The sequence below is a fragment of the Calidris pugnax genome, unplaced genomic scaffold (assembly GCF_001431845.1).
Source record: "Calidris pugnax isolate Ruff unplaced genomic scaffold, ASM143184v1 scaffold20, whole genome shotgun sequence".
Taxonomy (NCBI): Eukaryota; Metazoa; Chordata; class Aves; order Charadriiformes; family Scolopacidae; genus Calidris; species Calidris pugnax.
The window spans coordinates 719,929-735,976 of NW_015094510.1; the positions used below are offsets into that span (position 1 = coordinate 719,929).

Here is a 16,048-nt window from a genome sequence, read left to right on the forward strand (position 1 = left end):
TATCTAGTGCTATTTGGCTGGATTTTACAGCCAGAGTGTGTTTTTTCTCAGTTTTAGTGCTTTCATTACTTTTGCCGTGGTGGAAGTAATTAGTCTGAAATGTTTAGAAATAGAGTAAATTTTCTGTTTAGATCATAGTACGTCAAATGCATCCATTAGCTGCAGTGCATGCACGGTACTGAAGTCTGGAGCTTTTAGAACTCGACTGTTTAAGCCAAGTCAGCTATTTTGCCTCAGAAGGATCAAGAAATACTCATTTGCTTCATGCAGTGGAGCTGCAGGTTTAAAACTCTTGGGAGCAAGGGTGAGAAGACAGAGTTTTGCCAGCTAGCGGCGTCACTGCTTGTAAAACCTGTGTCACGTGCCTGAACTGTCCTGTGTTCACCTGCACAGCTGTTGCCATCTTTGCTTAACATTCAGAAAAAGAAGAGAAAGACCAGATTAATTTTTTTTTTTTTTTTTTCAAGCCAGCTGCAAATCATATATCATCTATTGATATAATGGAATGCTAATTATTGCATGACTTACCATCTTTTTTGTAAAGTGTATTTAGTAACAAGGAGACCAGGAGAGAAATAATTAAAAAAAATAAATAAATCAGTATTCAGCATCTTTCTGTAGATAAAAAGATTAAGTAAAAAGTAAAAGTTAGTATATATAGGGGAGAGACTTACGCAGCTTCAATCTTAGCAAAATTAGAAATAAGTAAGTAGTAACCAGATATCTAGGAACACTTTAAGTGGATGGCTTCTTAGCTAGATAAATAGCATCAAGTGACATGTTAAGCTACTTGAAGGAGTAGCTGCTCAGTACTCTCCATAGGGAAACAGGCTGGGTTCTGTGCTCTGGCTTCCCTTACTCCCAGAGGAATGTCACTTTTTCACTTGTTTGTTTTGCTGGACTGATCTTATTTTTGTGGGGTTTGAACTGAAAACAGGCTGTGGCTTCCTAATGAGGTACCTCAGCAAAATAAATATAACCTCTGTTTGACCTTATGAACAGATTTCTTCCAGCCCTTGCTGTGCTAACCTCTTCTGTTGTTGTTTCTTCTGAACCAAAAAGCCCTTCTTACAGTGCCAAAAGTGTGTTTTTAAAGCTAGTGAGAAACTTCCAAGTTATCCTTTGCTCTTGTTTCATTGTGAGGGTCACTGAAGAGATGCTTCAGGCAGAGTATTCATTGGTAATGAGCTTAAATGGGATAATGTACTTAAAGGGCACTCTAGGTCTTGAAAATAAATCTTACCAGGAAAAAGTAGGCTAAATAAATACTGACGATAATGATATCAATTCCCCTGTAGTTGCAAGCATACTGAGAGGAGCTCTACCTCGAGTTTTCCTAAAACCTAGACTATTTTTCCCCTAATAAAATACTGAAAGCAACTTGGGAGTGTCCAACAGCAGACATCACCTATGTTTCATGGGAGTTAGTTAGGAGTGGAGGGTAGTCGATAGTATTGAAGCTCTGTCACCTCTTCCAGCAAAACAAGATAAGATAACAATTTTGTCAAGGATCTGCTAACTAATTTCTAACAAATTTCCCTCAGGGTTATCTACATCATAATTGAAAAGGCTTATTTGTATCTAGTGCTATTTGGCTGGATTTTACAGCCAGAGTGTGTTTTTTCTCAGTTTTAGTGCTTTCATTACTTTTGCCGTGGTGGAAGTAATTAGTCTGAAATGTTTAGAAATAGAGTAAATTTTCTGTTTAGATCATAGTACGTCAAATGCATCCATTAGCTGCAGTGCATGCACGGTACTGAAGTCTGGAGCTTTTAGAACTCGACTGTTTAAGCCAAGTCAGCTATTTTGCCTCAGAAGGATCAAGAAATACTCATTTGCTTCATGCAGTGGAGCTGCAGGTTTAAAACTCTTGGGAGCAAGGGTGAGAAGACAGAGTTTTGCCAGCTAGCGGCGTCACTGCTTGTAAAACCTGTGTCACGTGCCTGAACTGTCCTGTGTTCACCTGCACAGCTGTTGCCATCTTTGCTTAACATTCAGAAAAAGAAGAGAAAGACCAGATTAATTTTTTTTTTTTTTTTTCCTTGTAGGGAGCCAACAGGATGCGAGGCCGCCTGGGAAGCGTGGACAGCTTTGAGCGCTGCAACAGCCTCGCTTCTGACAAAGTACGTAAGGAGCTTAGTTAAAATTGGCATGTTTTGTGCATGGGTGTTAATGAAGCGTAAATATGGCACTCTGCTTTACTTTTAAGGAAGTAGCACAAAGCACATCAATTTATAAAACTCAAATTTCCACTGGGAGGTGGAGGGTATGAGAAAGCTGGCACGTACGTTGATTTGACGCTTCAGCTTTAATCTGTTGCCAGTCTTTTTTTTTTTTTTTTTTTTTTCTACATTTCCCTTGCTTTTACAAAAAGCAGGGAATTTCTGGTCAGCTTCTGCCTTGTTTTGCTGAAGTAATTAAAAAAGGTCATATCTCAACAAAAGGAAGTGCTCTGAAGGTGAAGAATCCTTTCTGTAATTAATAGTTGCTTTAGGGAAGTAAGAGTTTTTGACCTAAAACCAGCTGTTGGGGATGCTGTAATGGGGTACGAGCGAGCGGAACTCTGTTCACTTTCTTTTGATTTCCTGTTTTTGATGTTTTGCCTCACGTGAGGATTGGTGGCTGGTTTTCCCAGGAGGTGAAGATTCTGTTATGGTTTTCCTGCTACGGTTACCCATAAACTGGCTGTGTAATAACAGCCTCTCTTCCAGGATACCGCTATGACGGTACAGGAAGTATGCTCGCGATATGTCGAGGAAACCAGCTAAAAGCAGTTTCCCTAGTCTTTTCAATTCCTGTTTTTTCCTGAAAGAGCCAGAAGTTCGGTAGCTGGAATGCCAGTCCCTGTGAGAGGATGCCTAGAGTAATCGGCACGTTGTCTGCATCGTATATATGTATTTTTATTCCTCCCTCCTCTTTCTTTTTCTTTTTTTAAAGAAGGGCGCCGCTGGTTGGGAGTAAGTTCCCAAAGGATGTCTGGTTTGGGCGATAATTAGCATACAATAGGCCGTGACCGAGAAGGGGGAGAGGCTTTGGTGCCCCGATGCGGTGCAGGGCCCGTGGGGTTAGGCGAGAGCTGTGGCGGGGCGCAGAAGGGCAGGCCTCACTCCGCCAGCACTTCCTTTCAGGACGCGTCGCCGGGCGATTCCCCGCCAGCTACTCCTCCGGCCTCCCCCGTGTCCTCGGCCTGGCAGCCCTTTCCCGAGGAAGATTCGGACTCCCCCCAGTTCAGGAGACGCGCGCACACCTTCAGCCACCCCCCTTCCAGCGCCAGGCGGAGGATCACCTTCCAGAACGGCAGGTCCCAAAGCGTCCGCTCCCCGCTGCTGCGGCAGAGCTGCGTCGAGACGGCAAGGTGAGTCAGGGCCACGCGCCCGCTCTCTGCTGTGATTTCAATACACTGAGCCTTGCCCCACGTTCCTCCTTATGGAAGCTGTTTCTGCGCTGCTCTGAGTTTTATTTATTGATTTTCAGCCTGTCTTCTCCCACTTCTCGGTAGTTCGGTGCTTTGCGATAACTCGCTATTCCCTGAATTAGTGATTCAGGGGAAGCATCAGTCTAGTGAATTGGTCATCAGGCTGGATGCCGGTGCCAATCTGTTTATTTTTTTGTCACCTCCGAGCTGAGCCTTTTCGGCAGTGTTCATATTCAGGCCCTTTGGAGAAGAGGTCCTCACTGCTTTGAACTGCAGAGATAATAGCCTGACGGTTTTATGCCGGGATGAAAAAAGCACTAACAGCTTCAAGTGTCAGTCAGCGTGTTAGCTAAGCTCCCAGAGAGTATATCCATAATTAAAACTGGTGAGGAATCTCACAAAAGGACTTAGGGATTAAACACCTCCACTGAACTGTGAGGTATGCGTTTTCTCTGTTTGCCTTTCTCCAGAGCTTCCCTCTGTAGCTTCTTTCCCCTTCCTTTCTGGAGACTCTCCAGCTATTAACGTGTGGAACACTGTTCCTTCAGGAGTTCCTCACTCAGTCAGAAGAGGTCCCCACAGCTCATTGTGGGCCTTTTTGGTTGCACTTTCTCTGCCTCCATCCTCAGAATTTGCAGTAACTGATGGTGCAAACTCCAAAAATTTTTCAAGATTCAGGCCTAGATGAGCTGATTCTTTTTCTGTCAGAGGAGCACTTTCTCGTAACTTTTTGTCTGTTTCAATGCTTGGCTGCAATTATGCTTTTTGTGACCTTTTTCTAAAAATGGCTTTAAATAATAGTTTCTCACCCATTTGATGTCTAGATCAGTGTGAATGCCGCACCAGCTTGTAGAGAAAGCCAAAAAAGTTTATTCTTTTAAGAGGACGGATGGGGGTGAAGGGTAAGAAATTAGCCTTGAAATAGCTTTGTTACATTGTGTTTCTGAAGAGATAAATAATGTGTTTTTTACTGAGATAAACTTTGGTTATTTTTTTTTTCCCACTGATCATGTTATATACAAACAGGAAACCCTGACAGTTCAAACTGAAGGACTTGCTGACTTCACTTCTTTGAGATAACTTTTAAGAAGTCGCTGATTAAATGGCATCATCAGCAGATTTTTCAGTCAAAACACTTTGTAACAACTTGGTTCTAGGCTGGGATTTTTCCTTCTCTCCTTTCCTAAAAATTAATCAAAAATGTTAAGTAAAAGAAATTGAATTAATTTTTATGTCCCCCTGACTCTTGTTACTATTATTAAGTAACGTTTAACTGTGTAGCAGGATTGTCTCTCTTGATTTTAACACTTCACAAAAATTTATCCAAAAATATTTTATTTAAATAATCTCTATTTTCTAATGTGTTCTAGCAATACATCTTACTTACAAGAGTAACAGAAAACTGAAGGGAAGAAACAAGGCAGTTCATGTTGTTGGAACCAGGTTTCTAAGAATATTTTCTGAATGTTTCGGAGATTCTTTTTCTGAATTTGCTTTGAGAATACACGAGGCTAAAGAAATAAGGTGGTCTGCCTGTTCTGCAATGACATGTTTCTTAAAAGAAATCAGCTGTAACAGCTGATCAGTATCATCAGGGAAACTGCCCCAGTAGTGCACTTGGTACATTCTGTCTTCTGGGAAACCAAATAATTGTAAGCCAAGATGAGGTACCTGATCAGTATCTTTAGTCTGTACGTTTTGTTTTTGTGCCCCACCTGCTAATGTTCTCTTGTTGCCTGCACAGCCCTATTCTAGAGGTTCGGCGCACTCTCAATGAGAGTGAATCTGTGTCACCTGGTCTCCCCTCCTCTGTCTCTGCCCCTTCTTTCCTGAAAAGCTTTTACCAGGGCTCAGGAAGGTTGCTCCACCACTCGGAAGGTGACCTCTCCAAGAGGTGAGAGCATTGTCTTCTGCCTAGTTCTTCAGTGCCAACAGTTTAGCAACAGGATTCCCAGTGCAGTGCACCATATGGGGATCTCTCACTCTGCCTTGTGCTCCTGCATTTCTAACAGACTTCCTAAGTACTTGATGCAAATGGGCGAATAGGCTTTTTGTCCAAAAAAGCCTGTTAAAAATAAAGGCTGACATCCAGTAGCTGTGACCCATTTCTGTTGCGGCGTTGCAAATCTGCTGCATTGGTTTGTCACTTGAAATGCAATGGTTTTTAGCAGTGTCACGCCACATTAATGCTTTCTCCGCTGAATGCAAACCAGCATGTGTTGCTGTGATCATTGGCATGAGAAAATAAGAAAAGAGCAATGTGAAGAGTGTACAGTACTAACATGGGATGCCTGTGCATGAGGGAGGGGAAATGCCAAGTTAGTTGGGTGATGTTTAGAGAGAGTCGGCAAATAACTTCCAATTGCAGAGGAGTGGGGAAGAAGCAAAGGCACAAGAAGAGCTTTCTGACATCAGTGTGAAAGACTGAGTGTCTGAATGGAACTCCTTTTATTGTAAAAGGATGCTTGAGAAAACGGCATATGGGTTATTTTTCTGAAGTAGGCCTGTAGTGAATAAGGTGAAGCCATAGTTTTGAACTTCATGGTGCTTTTTGCCAGTTTCTGGCTTTTTATTTCTCTTCCATTGATGACAACTCCTTTCTCCTTTCTCCGTCTTGTTCACTGAACTATGCTTAGGTTTCTGGTACTCTTCATCTCCGAGTGTGGCTTTCCCCTAGTCATTCTCAACAGAAACCTGTGGAGTTGTAGAAGGTGCTTTTGTGACTGTTTCTCCCTGGAAAAATAACAGTAGATTGCATTCTTACCTAAAATAAGTGTTGATGAGATTCTGGGTGTGTTAGGACTCTACTGCATGGGGATTTCAGTTACGTGAGATGGTTGTAGAAGGTTTTAGTGGAGCCTTTTAGAAATTTTTTCACCTTGTGGAGTACAGTTTAGAATCACTGAATAGTTTGGGTTGGAAGAAACCATTAAAGGTAGAAGTAGGCTTTTAATATCACCTGTTCTAAGCTTCGTGTTCAGTAATAGTTACTACATAAGTGAATTAGATGCCTGGATTTTCCATTTCCTACTACACTGCAGTAACTCTAGGCTTAGTAACAGGTGAATTATTAAAAAAAATGATGAATGCACGCCAGAGTGCACAGAGAAATGGCAAAAAAATAACCTGTTTCTTGCAGACAACCTCTTATTTGGGTTCCAGTCCAACTTTCTTTCTGTGTTCCCTTCAGTTAGCGGACTTGGTCCAAGCTGAACCAACGCCCAGGTCAGTTTGTACAGGCAGCTGGATTCAATTAAACCTACTTTCTGGATTTGGGGAATGCAGGTGTTGAGTATTGTACTAAAACTGTACTTTAATCCCAGCTAATTCCAAGCTGAAGTTTCTGACATATTACCCTTTCTGGAATAGATTATGAACGGTAGTCAAGATACTGCATTTCCTTATAATGGAGTTTTGAACTGTAAGGTGGGGAGATCATCAAATTAGTAGTAATTCCCAGAAGACTACCCTCTTTATACTTAGATTTTATTGTGTACAGGTTTCTGATACCATTTGATCTTGGATTTGTTCAAAAATTCTTGTGAAAATGGGATCTCATTAGCTTGATCTTGCTGGGAGCAACTGGGCCTGAATTGTCATTGTAAGGAAATTGCAGTAGCAAGGGTGAGGTATTGGCATCTAGTTGGGTTCATGAAGTGAATACAACAAATATAGTCAGAAAGAAGTACTGAATGAATAATGCTGATGTGAAAAGAGTGAATAAGGTAATCAAAGTGTCCCTTGAACTGGCTAATGGAGAATGAAAAGTATTGTCCAATTGATGGTGGCGGAAACTCTTTAAACTTTCCCTGATTTAGCTTGCAAATGTGTGTTGTGCCATCAGGTTCATGAATGAGAGGAAGTTCAAGTTTTTTACCGTGTGGTTTTTCATAGAATCATAGAACAGTTAGAGTTGGAAAGGGCCATAAAGATCATCTAGTTCCAACGACCCTGACATAGGCAGGGACAGCTTCCAGTAGACCAGGTTGCTTTTTCTTGTGGGTTGATTTGTTGATTTGTGGTGTGTGTGGGTTTTTTTCCCTTTGGCTATTTTTCACAAAGAGGACCATCTTCTATCCCAGTAGGCTCAATGTGAGGTGTTCTTAAGAATCTCATGTGAGTGTGTTAGGTTGGAATTGAGCACGGTGTGGCAGTCCTTTACAATCTGAAGACTATAGGCTGTTTAACTGTTAGGAACCCAAATTAAAAATTCAATGCATTTTCCTCTCTACACATTCATGAAGTGAAATCTAGCCACGTTGCACTAGAGAAGAATACTTTATAGTCTGACTTCCCGTATCGTGTAGCTTTGAGATAACATGGGATGCAACCGGCAGCTTTTCTTGGTGTTCTGGTGAACTTCCATGTGCAGAAGCCAAGCCAGTTTCAGTCAGAATTCATTTTAGAAAGATATTTGATTTGTAGCAGTCAGATGGGCTTAGGCAAATAACACCAAGCCAGGGTCACCTGGGGAGCTGGGTGTTAAAAAGCAGCTCTGCTTATTATATATATGTGTTAATGTATGGCCATATAGAAGATGTTTCTGATCCATGTTTGCATCACATTTGCCATATGGTCACCAACTCAGAAATTGATATTAGGGTGTTGGAGATACAGTGTACAGAGGCTCCCACCTGATTGTAGGCATCTTCATCTCGTCTAATCAACGGAGAGAAGTTGGTGTTTCTGCAGCACAGTTGCTTTCATCCTAATATGGTTGCCTTTAATATTCTGACATTTACAGAACTGGTCTTGCCTATTTATTTATCTTCCTTCCTGAACACTAATACAGCCAGTTGTGCCTGTCACAGGGAACATTGTCATTTAGAAAGCGTGAATCATGTCCTAAAAGTGTCTTGACCTTCATTGAAAAGGAAGCCTCAGTGGACTTCTTGGCTGTTTTGGTGGTAGCTAAGCCAGGAGAAAAAAAAAATAATAGAAATTCTTCAGTTAAGTTCATTATGGTGAAAGACATATCTTTTTTCCTAATGTTTGTTGGGGGGACTGAGGCTTTTTGGGTTTAAGCCTAATGAACACTACTGTGATGCTTTATGTAGAAGAGGGAAAACATCAGTATGTTTTCTGCTTTAAGGAATGAACAGCATAGTAAAGTTGGGCATCAACACAGTTAATAGGTGCCTTCAGAATGTTTTTCTGAATTGTCAATTCATTAGTCTAGAGAGAATTCTAGGGTGGAAATAATCTTGACTTTTGACAAGTGTGTTGTGCAGTGTTTAATATTGAACACAAGCACACATAAGGATTAAAAAAAATGCTGCCAACATAGAGGCAAACAAACAGGAATTTGAAGGCATAGTCTGTTTTTAAACTTTCATTTCTGTAACTTCTGGGATTTGTGGCTTTTATTCATCAGTTACTCATGAAAGCTAGGCTATTGGAGGAATCTGTTTGGTTTTTTTAATATAAAAATAAAAGCAGCACTTTCAAAAATGGTACAAGCTTCAGCATAGGTCTGACTAGCCTGTACTGGCTCTGTTCATTGCATTGTTATGCAAGGATAATTCAAGCTGATTTATCACCACTTGAATTTGAACAGATTACTTTTTTAAGACAGCTTCATTTCTCATGAAGGCAGTAAAATACTTGAGAATGTTCTTTAAACAAAATAGCAAAAAGTAATTATTCAGAATAAAAATATATGACAACAGTGAGAACCAATAGAGAGGTATTAACTGCTTGGGACTGTTTTTACTTTGTCCCAGAGGGGAAGAATATTTCGTGTATTAGACTTACATATGGGCTTCTGTCAGTTTAAGTCCTGGGAGTTGAAATATTGCCTTTCTGTGCTTGATCTGGAGGATTTTGTACCATCGCAGCCTCCAAATTGCAAAGTAGGTCAAGTTGATTCAATTGCTACTCAGGGCAATCAAGAGAAGTTGAAAAGAAAGTGAACAGGGGAAAAATGCAAATCTTGGCATGAGCAGCAACAGTATTTATTCTCGAGTCAGTTGGTTTGCATGGACTCAAGTGCAAAATAATTCAGGTAAGTACTGTATAAAGAGTTCACAAGAAATGGGGTAGCTTTGTGGTTTTTTGAGTATCAGGCTTTGGCAGCATTTTAAAGAACAGTTTTGGGAAGAGATTTGGGTAACTGAAACCAAGCAATGAGCATGTTTGTAATCTGAACAAGTTTTTTGGCTGGCTGCTTAGATAGTTAGTACTCTGTACTCTTGAGTACTTAGGTTATGGCTTGTAACAGCTTAGGGATGAAAAGTACAGACTGAAATATTTGAGGCACTATATTTTGAATTTATAGCTTTTCATTTTTTATTGCATGCAAGCTGATGAATGTGTTTTGGTTTCTGTGTTGGGTCAGGAGCACAGTCTAAGTAGCCTTATGGAGATCAAACTGAACTGTGATGTATTTGTCTTAAATATAGAGTATTACATTGTATTACATTGTGTATTCCATATTGCATTTTCAAGAGCTGCATGGGAGGTATGTTAAGTGTTTAAAACAGGAACAGTAAGTGAAATAAATTGTAAATACTGCATTTTGTGGAATTTCTCAGTTGAACTGTATGGCTTTGCTCTTTCATACATCTGTTTTACCAAGCTGAAAGATTCTGATGTGGAAGCTGTAGCATAATCTAGTTGTCATTTTCTTAAACAAACAAAAATAAAGTTAAAAAAAAATATCAATTCTTGCAATCACATCCTAGTTTGCAGTTCAGTTCTTAAATATCTCTTCTGTACTTCGTTAGGATTTTATATGCTGCCATCTCTTAATTTGCAGTACATTGACTCTGGTGCATTTTGTCTTGCTCAGTTGTTGGGAGGTTTCAGCAGGATAGGAACTTGTAGAAAGTAGTTGTGGGTTGTTTTTTTTTTCTTGATGGCTGTGTCACTGTGTAACCCAAGAAGTATTCATCCTTTGCCTTGCCCAGCATTTAGACTCTATAATGCAAAGTTTATAAAGAAGTTATAAATTTCTTGAGTGGAAAACATAATTAAAAGCTGGAATTAGAGTGGAGTATTTCTACTAGTTGACTTTTCAACATGCTTCCCATGTAGATGTTTAAGCCTGTGCGTTGTCAGAACAAGGTTCTTTTCTTAAGAATTTTTCCCATGAATATTTGAGGTTCGGTATCAGTGCCTTTACAGGAAAGTTGTGAAGGTCTCTGTTTCCCAAGGTTGGGAGGTGGTGAAAACTCCGCACTGTTTTTTCAGCAGCAATGACTGAACTCCATTTTAGAAGTTGTTGTTGTTTTGGAGTTACTTTTGCTCTTAGCCTCTCTGCTCACATTAATAAACCTCTTCATTTTGCTGGGAGCTGATAGCTAATCATCAGACGTACCTTTTTTTCTCTACTCCTGGTCTGTCTTGAGAAACTGTATGAGGTGGTGGTGGCCTGGGTGGCCTGTTTGAACAAAGCACCTATCTGCCTGGCTATTAAAATCCACCTCTACCTTAAAACCTGAAGTAAAATTGCAAATATGACCCAAGAGTAAAGCCAGCCAGTTAAGTTTAGGTATGAAAGATGGTGAAGTCTAGAGAATAAGCATGGGGCAGCTCTTGTTTCGAGGTGGGGAATATGTAATTGAATTAACTCATCTGATTTTTTGCACCAGTCTTCTGAACCATTTTGTCACAGGATAGGAGACTTTACCACTTTACTCTGACTTCTTCCTGTTTTTACTCTGTAGTGTATTGTTTCACACCTTCAGATCTGATATGAAGCTAGGACTTGTCTGTCTGTCTTGAAATCAGGAAACTTTCTTTGCTCCTTACCTAAATCTTGGACTTCTTCACAGGTGCCCTTGCCTTCCATTGAATATGGCAGGGTGCATCCAGAAGACTTTCAGAAGTTTTCCTCTAATCACTTGTCAGACAGCTCTTTGAAAGAGGAAGTGGTTCATGTTAGTTGCTTAAAATGCCAGGGGAATTTTGGAAGGGAGGGTCTAACAACAGAAATACAGGGTCCTCACAACTGTGTGATATACACACTTCACGAGGTAGCACATATGACTAATCCATCCCACTGTAAATTCTGCAACTCAAATGACGTAAACAGCTTTGTTGCCTACCCTAAAATAGCCACTCTCTTATTCTCACTTTCCTGTAAATTTTACTACTGCAAACTGAACACTGTTCCTAGGACTGTCTGCATGTTTAGAGGCACAGTAGCTGAATGTAAATTTTTGTATGTAGCAGTAGAAAGGATGTTTTCATTCCCTCGTTATGTAGTTTCTATTTAGTAAACCCTGGAATGACTCAGTTTTTGTGTTCTGACATGTGATATGTGAGACTTGAAATAGCGAGAAGTAGTTTCACTGCAGTTATTTATAGAAACGTGAGTTATAATGATTAGTGTATCCAAACTCAATAGCTTATTTCCAAGAGGGCCACAAGGATGATCAGGGGGTTGGAGCACCTCTGCTACGAAGACAGGCTGAGGGAGCTGGGGTTGTTCAGCCTGGAGAAGAGGAGGCTCCGGGGAGACCTAATAGCGGCCTTCCAGTACCTGAAGGGGGGCTACAGGAAGGCTGGGGAGAACCTGTTTAGAAAGGCCTGCAGTGACAGGACGAGGGGCAATGGCTTTAAAATGGAGGGGGACAGATTTAGATTGGAGATCAGGAGGGGGTTCTTTACTCTGAGGGTGGTGGAGCACTGGAACAGGTTGCCCAGGGAGGTGGTTGAGGCCCCATCCCTGGAGATATTCAAGGTGAGGCTCGACGAGGCCCTGGGCAACCTGGTCTAGTTGGGGGTGTCCCTGCTGACTGCGGGGGGTCGGACTAGATGACCTTTGGAGGTCCCTTCCGGCCTGGGTGATTCTATGATTCTATGATTCTAAGAGTTGCTGGACTGAAATACCTTTGGAAAACAGCACCTCTAGATTCAAAATTAGTTTTTGTCATCCGTTTAGCTAGCAGAAGCAGTAGTTACCCCATCACCAAGGACTGTAAGAGTTAGTTCAAGAAGGTTGCTGTTTTGGTTAGTGTGGCGTGGGGCTCTGCTGAGACCGCCTGCTGATCGTATGCTGCATACGGAACTGAGGCGCTGGAGGAACTAAATTACTAACTTACCACTAAAAGCATAGTGAACACTTAACGTGCTGGGCTTTCCTTTCATCTAACTGTTTTGAGAGGCTTTGCACTGTAGCATGGAAATTCTTCACAGGATGAAGGTTTGAGCGTAGCTGCTGCTGTGTTGACACAGCAGGTTTCCCTGTGATGAAGATGAAGCTGCAGACACAGCTCCCTGCAGTTGATGCTGCCTTCCCAAGAAGCCTGTAGTTGTGTGTCGCGCTGTTGACGTTGCATGGAAGGATTTGTGGCAGATAATCAATACACCTATTGCTCTACGAGATCTTTGCACCTACTTTACCACCACAAATGCAAAATGCTTAAATATTTCTGAAGGTGGCTCAAGTACTGCTGAATGCTAAATATCCTTTCCACTGGCAATAGTAGGGAGGTGTGCTCAGTGTCCTCTTAAAACGACCTCCCAGCAAAGCGACCTTGTATCCCCTTTCAGCAGTATAAGTTGCTATTAAAACTGCTGTGTAAATATATTTCCGTGTGGCAACTGGGGAGGAGATCAGCTCTTTTAAGGTCCTTGTGGTAGGAACTGAGCCTGCCCTGTGTTTGCAAAGGCTCTGTTCCTTCAGCTGGAGATGCTGATGAAACTTGAGGACATTTGGCCTCATTTGTACAAGTGAGGTGTCTGCTTCTTGAACCATTGGAAGGAGGTTGCATGAGAAGGCGAGAACACCACCTTCAATGAACTATTCACCCGTGAGCTCATCATGCCATTTAAAATGGCACTAAATAGAGCGCTGTGCTCTGCTAAAGCAACATCAGATTGCTATGGAAGACTAACGTCTGGCAAAACAAAACCCATTGCTGTCTGTTTTACAGGCTAAATATTGCTGTGTTTTCCTCTTAGCTTTTCAGAGAGTTTAGCTTTTATTCTCAGCTTCCAGCTGAGCACTGTGTGAGTGGTATGAATTCTTCCTGGTGGGATGCAGTGCAAACTTCACAGTACTGTGTTACAAGAAAACAATTGGGCACTTCTGTATTCAAGGTGAAGCTCACACACAGCACGCTTTGCCTTCTGAAGCTTCCCAGCAAATGCTCCTGCAGGTTTGGTTGTACCTTTAGACAGACTTAACAAAGACTATTTTTTATTTTTTCATCCAAAGATGACTGACTTTGATCACCCCATCTGCTTTTTCTTTCCTTCAGTGATGGGGAGGGAAAGAAAAGAACACCAACCGTCTGCAGCAGTGAATCTCTAAATGCTGTGGGGGAAACACTCACACCTCGCCGCATCTCCTGGCGGCGGAGAATATTCCTGCAGGTAGCTTCACCTATGAATAAATCTCCTTCCAAGATGCAGCATCCAGGTCTGTGTGTGCTTTTAAAGAAAATAAACAAGCACTTGTTACTGAATAGTTATTACTGTAGTGAACTGCAGCGTGAAAATAAGAAGTGGAGAGGGGAGTGAGCTTGATACGATGGTTTTGCTAGAACCTTGCTATAGAGATCAGTTGTACTCATTTGAACAGAGGACTCTGTCATCAAAATCAAATTAATAGCAATCTGCTGCAGCTGCACTGGTAGCAAGGAAATGAAGAACTACCTCTTGCTGACGAAGATACCCTCTTTAACAGTTAGCAAATCTTTACCCTAGCCTGCTTACCTAATAATTTTTGTATTTTATGTAACAGCGTTTGCAGAAAATGGTGAATTTTCTGCCTTGTCCTTGTACTGCTCATAGCACCTGTTAAGCGTGTTAATAATTCTTACAGCTTTAGGTCATTTAAGGTAGAAAATTCTGAAATGCTGTTATGTTGATAAAGTCATGTTGGTGGAATTCACACCCATAGGTAAATGACAGACTATAATTGGTGACAATAAAGTGTTACAGCACTGCCTATAGTGCAGCTTAGAGATGGAAAAAGTTGCTTTTAGTATAGAGTCTGTGGTAAATCACAGCAGTAAACAAACTAGCTTAGCTGTAAAGGAGACTTTATGGATAAATGCTTCTAGAAGGAGCTAGCGGGGGGAAAGGTAGAAATACTGGGTAACCATTTATTTAACTTTATTTAATTTAACTATAATGATGTTTAGTTTAAATAAAACACTTTCTTTAAAAATAGTTCTGTACTGTTGAACTGCATTTTCTCTGTCTTTGGCATCAGTGCCTCACTGCTGAATGTGGAAGACAACTATTTTTGTTCTGCTGTGACTTAGACTTTTTTGTGATATGTCAAACATTCTGAGTTTCCTGTAATAGCTTTCTGATTCTTTGCAGATGGTCATGACGGAAGTGAATTGTTACCATTATCCCCTCTTGCTCCACCCTTGGAGGAAGACCCTCTTGTTCTCATGTTGCAAAATGAGGATGGCCCAGATAAAACTGGAGAGAGGAAAAACTCAGAAGAACTACAAAGTCTGTGGAGAAAAGCCATCCATCAACAAATTCTGTTACTTCGAATGGAAAAAGAAAACCAGAAGCTGGAAGGTTAGCTATTTAGAAAATATCCCTAAAACCTATTACAATTTTTGCTGCCTAAAGCTGAAAACTGTACTGGTGTTGGGCACCTCAAGTAGACATGTGGTTCTGTAACTTTTTGGTTAACAGTGCTAGAAAGAAATATATTTGCCCAGTTCTATCTCACAGTCTACCAGGTTCGCTGTCCACCTGCCAACTCTTGATGAGGCACCTTAGTTAAAGAAGAAAATGGTAACTTTTCCTTTTTTGGTGCGTGTAAGACAAAGGTCGCTACAGTCTGTGTTCTAGGTGACTAAGTCTAGGAATTCTAATGTGGAGTCAGGAGAATGGATGCTGTGTGAACGCTTAGGTATGGTAAACCTTACCCTCTATATCTCGTTTCAGTACTTTGCACTACATGGCATTTCTCTCCAGGCTTTCTGTCCTTCATTAACCACATCACTGGTAATTTGTAAATATTTGAATCCTAATACAATTTTTGAGCAACTGGCTCTTGAGGTATGTCAAAAAGTTCATTTTTTTAGAAGATGAGCACTGTACACTGAAAATTGAGCGCTATCACCAAGGGATCTGAATTGGCCCATGCTGACTTGTCAGCTGCTTGAGCTTCTGGCTAAGGTTTTGGGGGTTTTTTTTGTGACTGGTCAGGACTCGCACAAATAAAAGATAGGATGCAATGTCTATCATAGCATATAGAAATTCTTCAGTATAATAGGCTAATAGCTTTCAGTGCAATTCGAAAATTTCAGATGTACACTCTGCAGTTGCTGTCTTCATCTTCTCCTGTACGGTGTATAACCTCGTACATATCGCAGTTTGATTCTTCAAAATATAATGATCTTGTTGAGGTCAGTTAACTCTTTTTCCTTCTTTAGTGGTCCTTACTTGGAAGGAAAGAAAAACAGCAGCCTTTCCATGTCCCTACAAGTGTACATCCTTGGATGTTTTTCCTACACATGTAGCATATTTGTCTGTGCACTCGCTCTACAGTCTGTTTCCCTGTTGACAAACACTTCTCTGGAAACTTCTAGATTCATAGGGAGCATCTACAGAGAAGTCTGTTTTCACTTCATCCAAAATCTGCATTTGGTTGGTTTTCAGTTTGGTTTGGGTGTTTGGTTGGTTTTGTTGTGTGGTTTTTTGGTTTGGTTT

At 41.0% G+C, this 16,048-nt stretch overlaps 1 protein-coding gene across 5 annotated transcripts in view; it reads left to right on the forward strand.

The window, feature by feature from the left end:
• The window catches only part of TBC1D4 (TBC1 domain family member 4), a 121,520-nt gene that overhangs the window by 88,465 nt on the left and 17,007 nt on the right, over positions 1–16,048 (forward strand). For 3 of the 5 annotated variants that reach the window (XM_014966004.1, XM_014966005.1, XM_014966008.1), the window contains exons 9-13: positions 2,049–2,123; positions 3,129–3,355; positions 5,160–5,309; positions 13,624–13,784; positions 14,696–14,905. In XM_014966004.1, the coding sequence (XP_014821490.1) occupies positions 2,049–2,123; positions 3,129–3,355; positions 5,160–5,309; positions 13,624–13,784; positions 14,696–14,905 (823 nt within the window). The remainder of the gene's footprint in view (positions 1–2,048; positions 2,124–3,128; positions 3,356–5,159; positions 5,310–13,623; positions 13,785–14,695; positions 14,906–16,048) is intronic. The other 2 variants (XM_014966006.1, XM_014966007.1) reach the window with 1 other exon arrangement.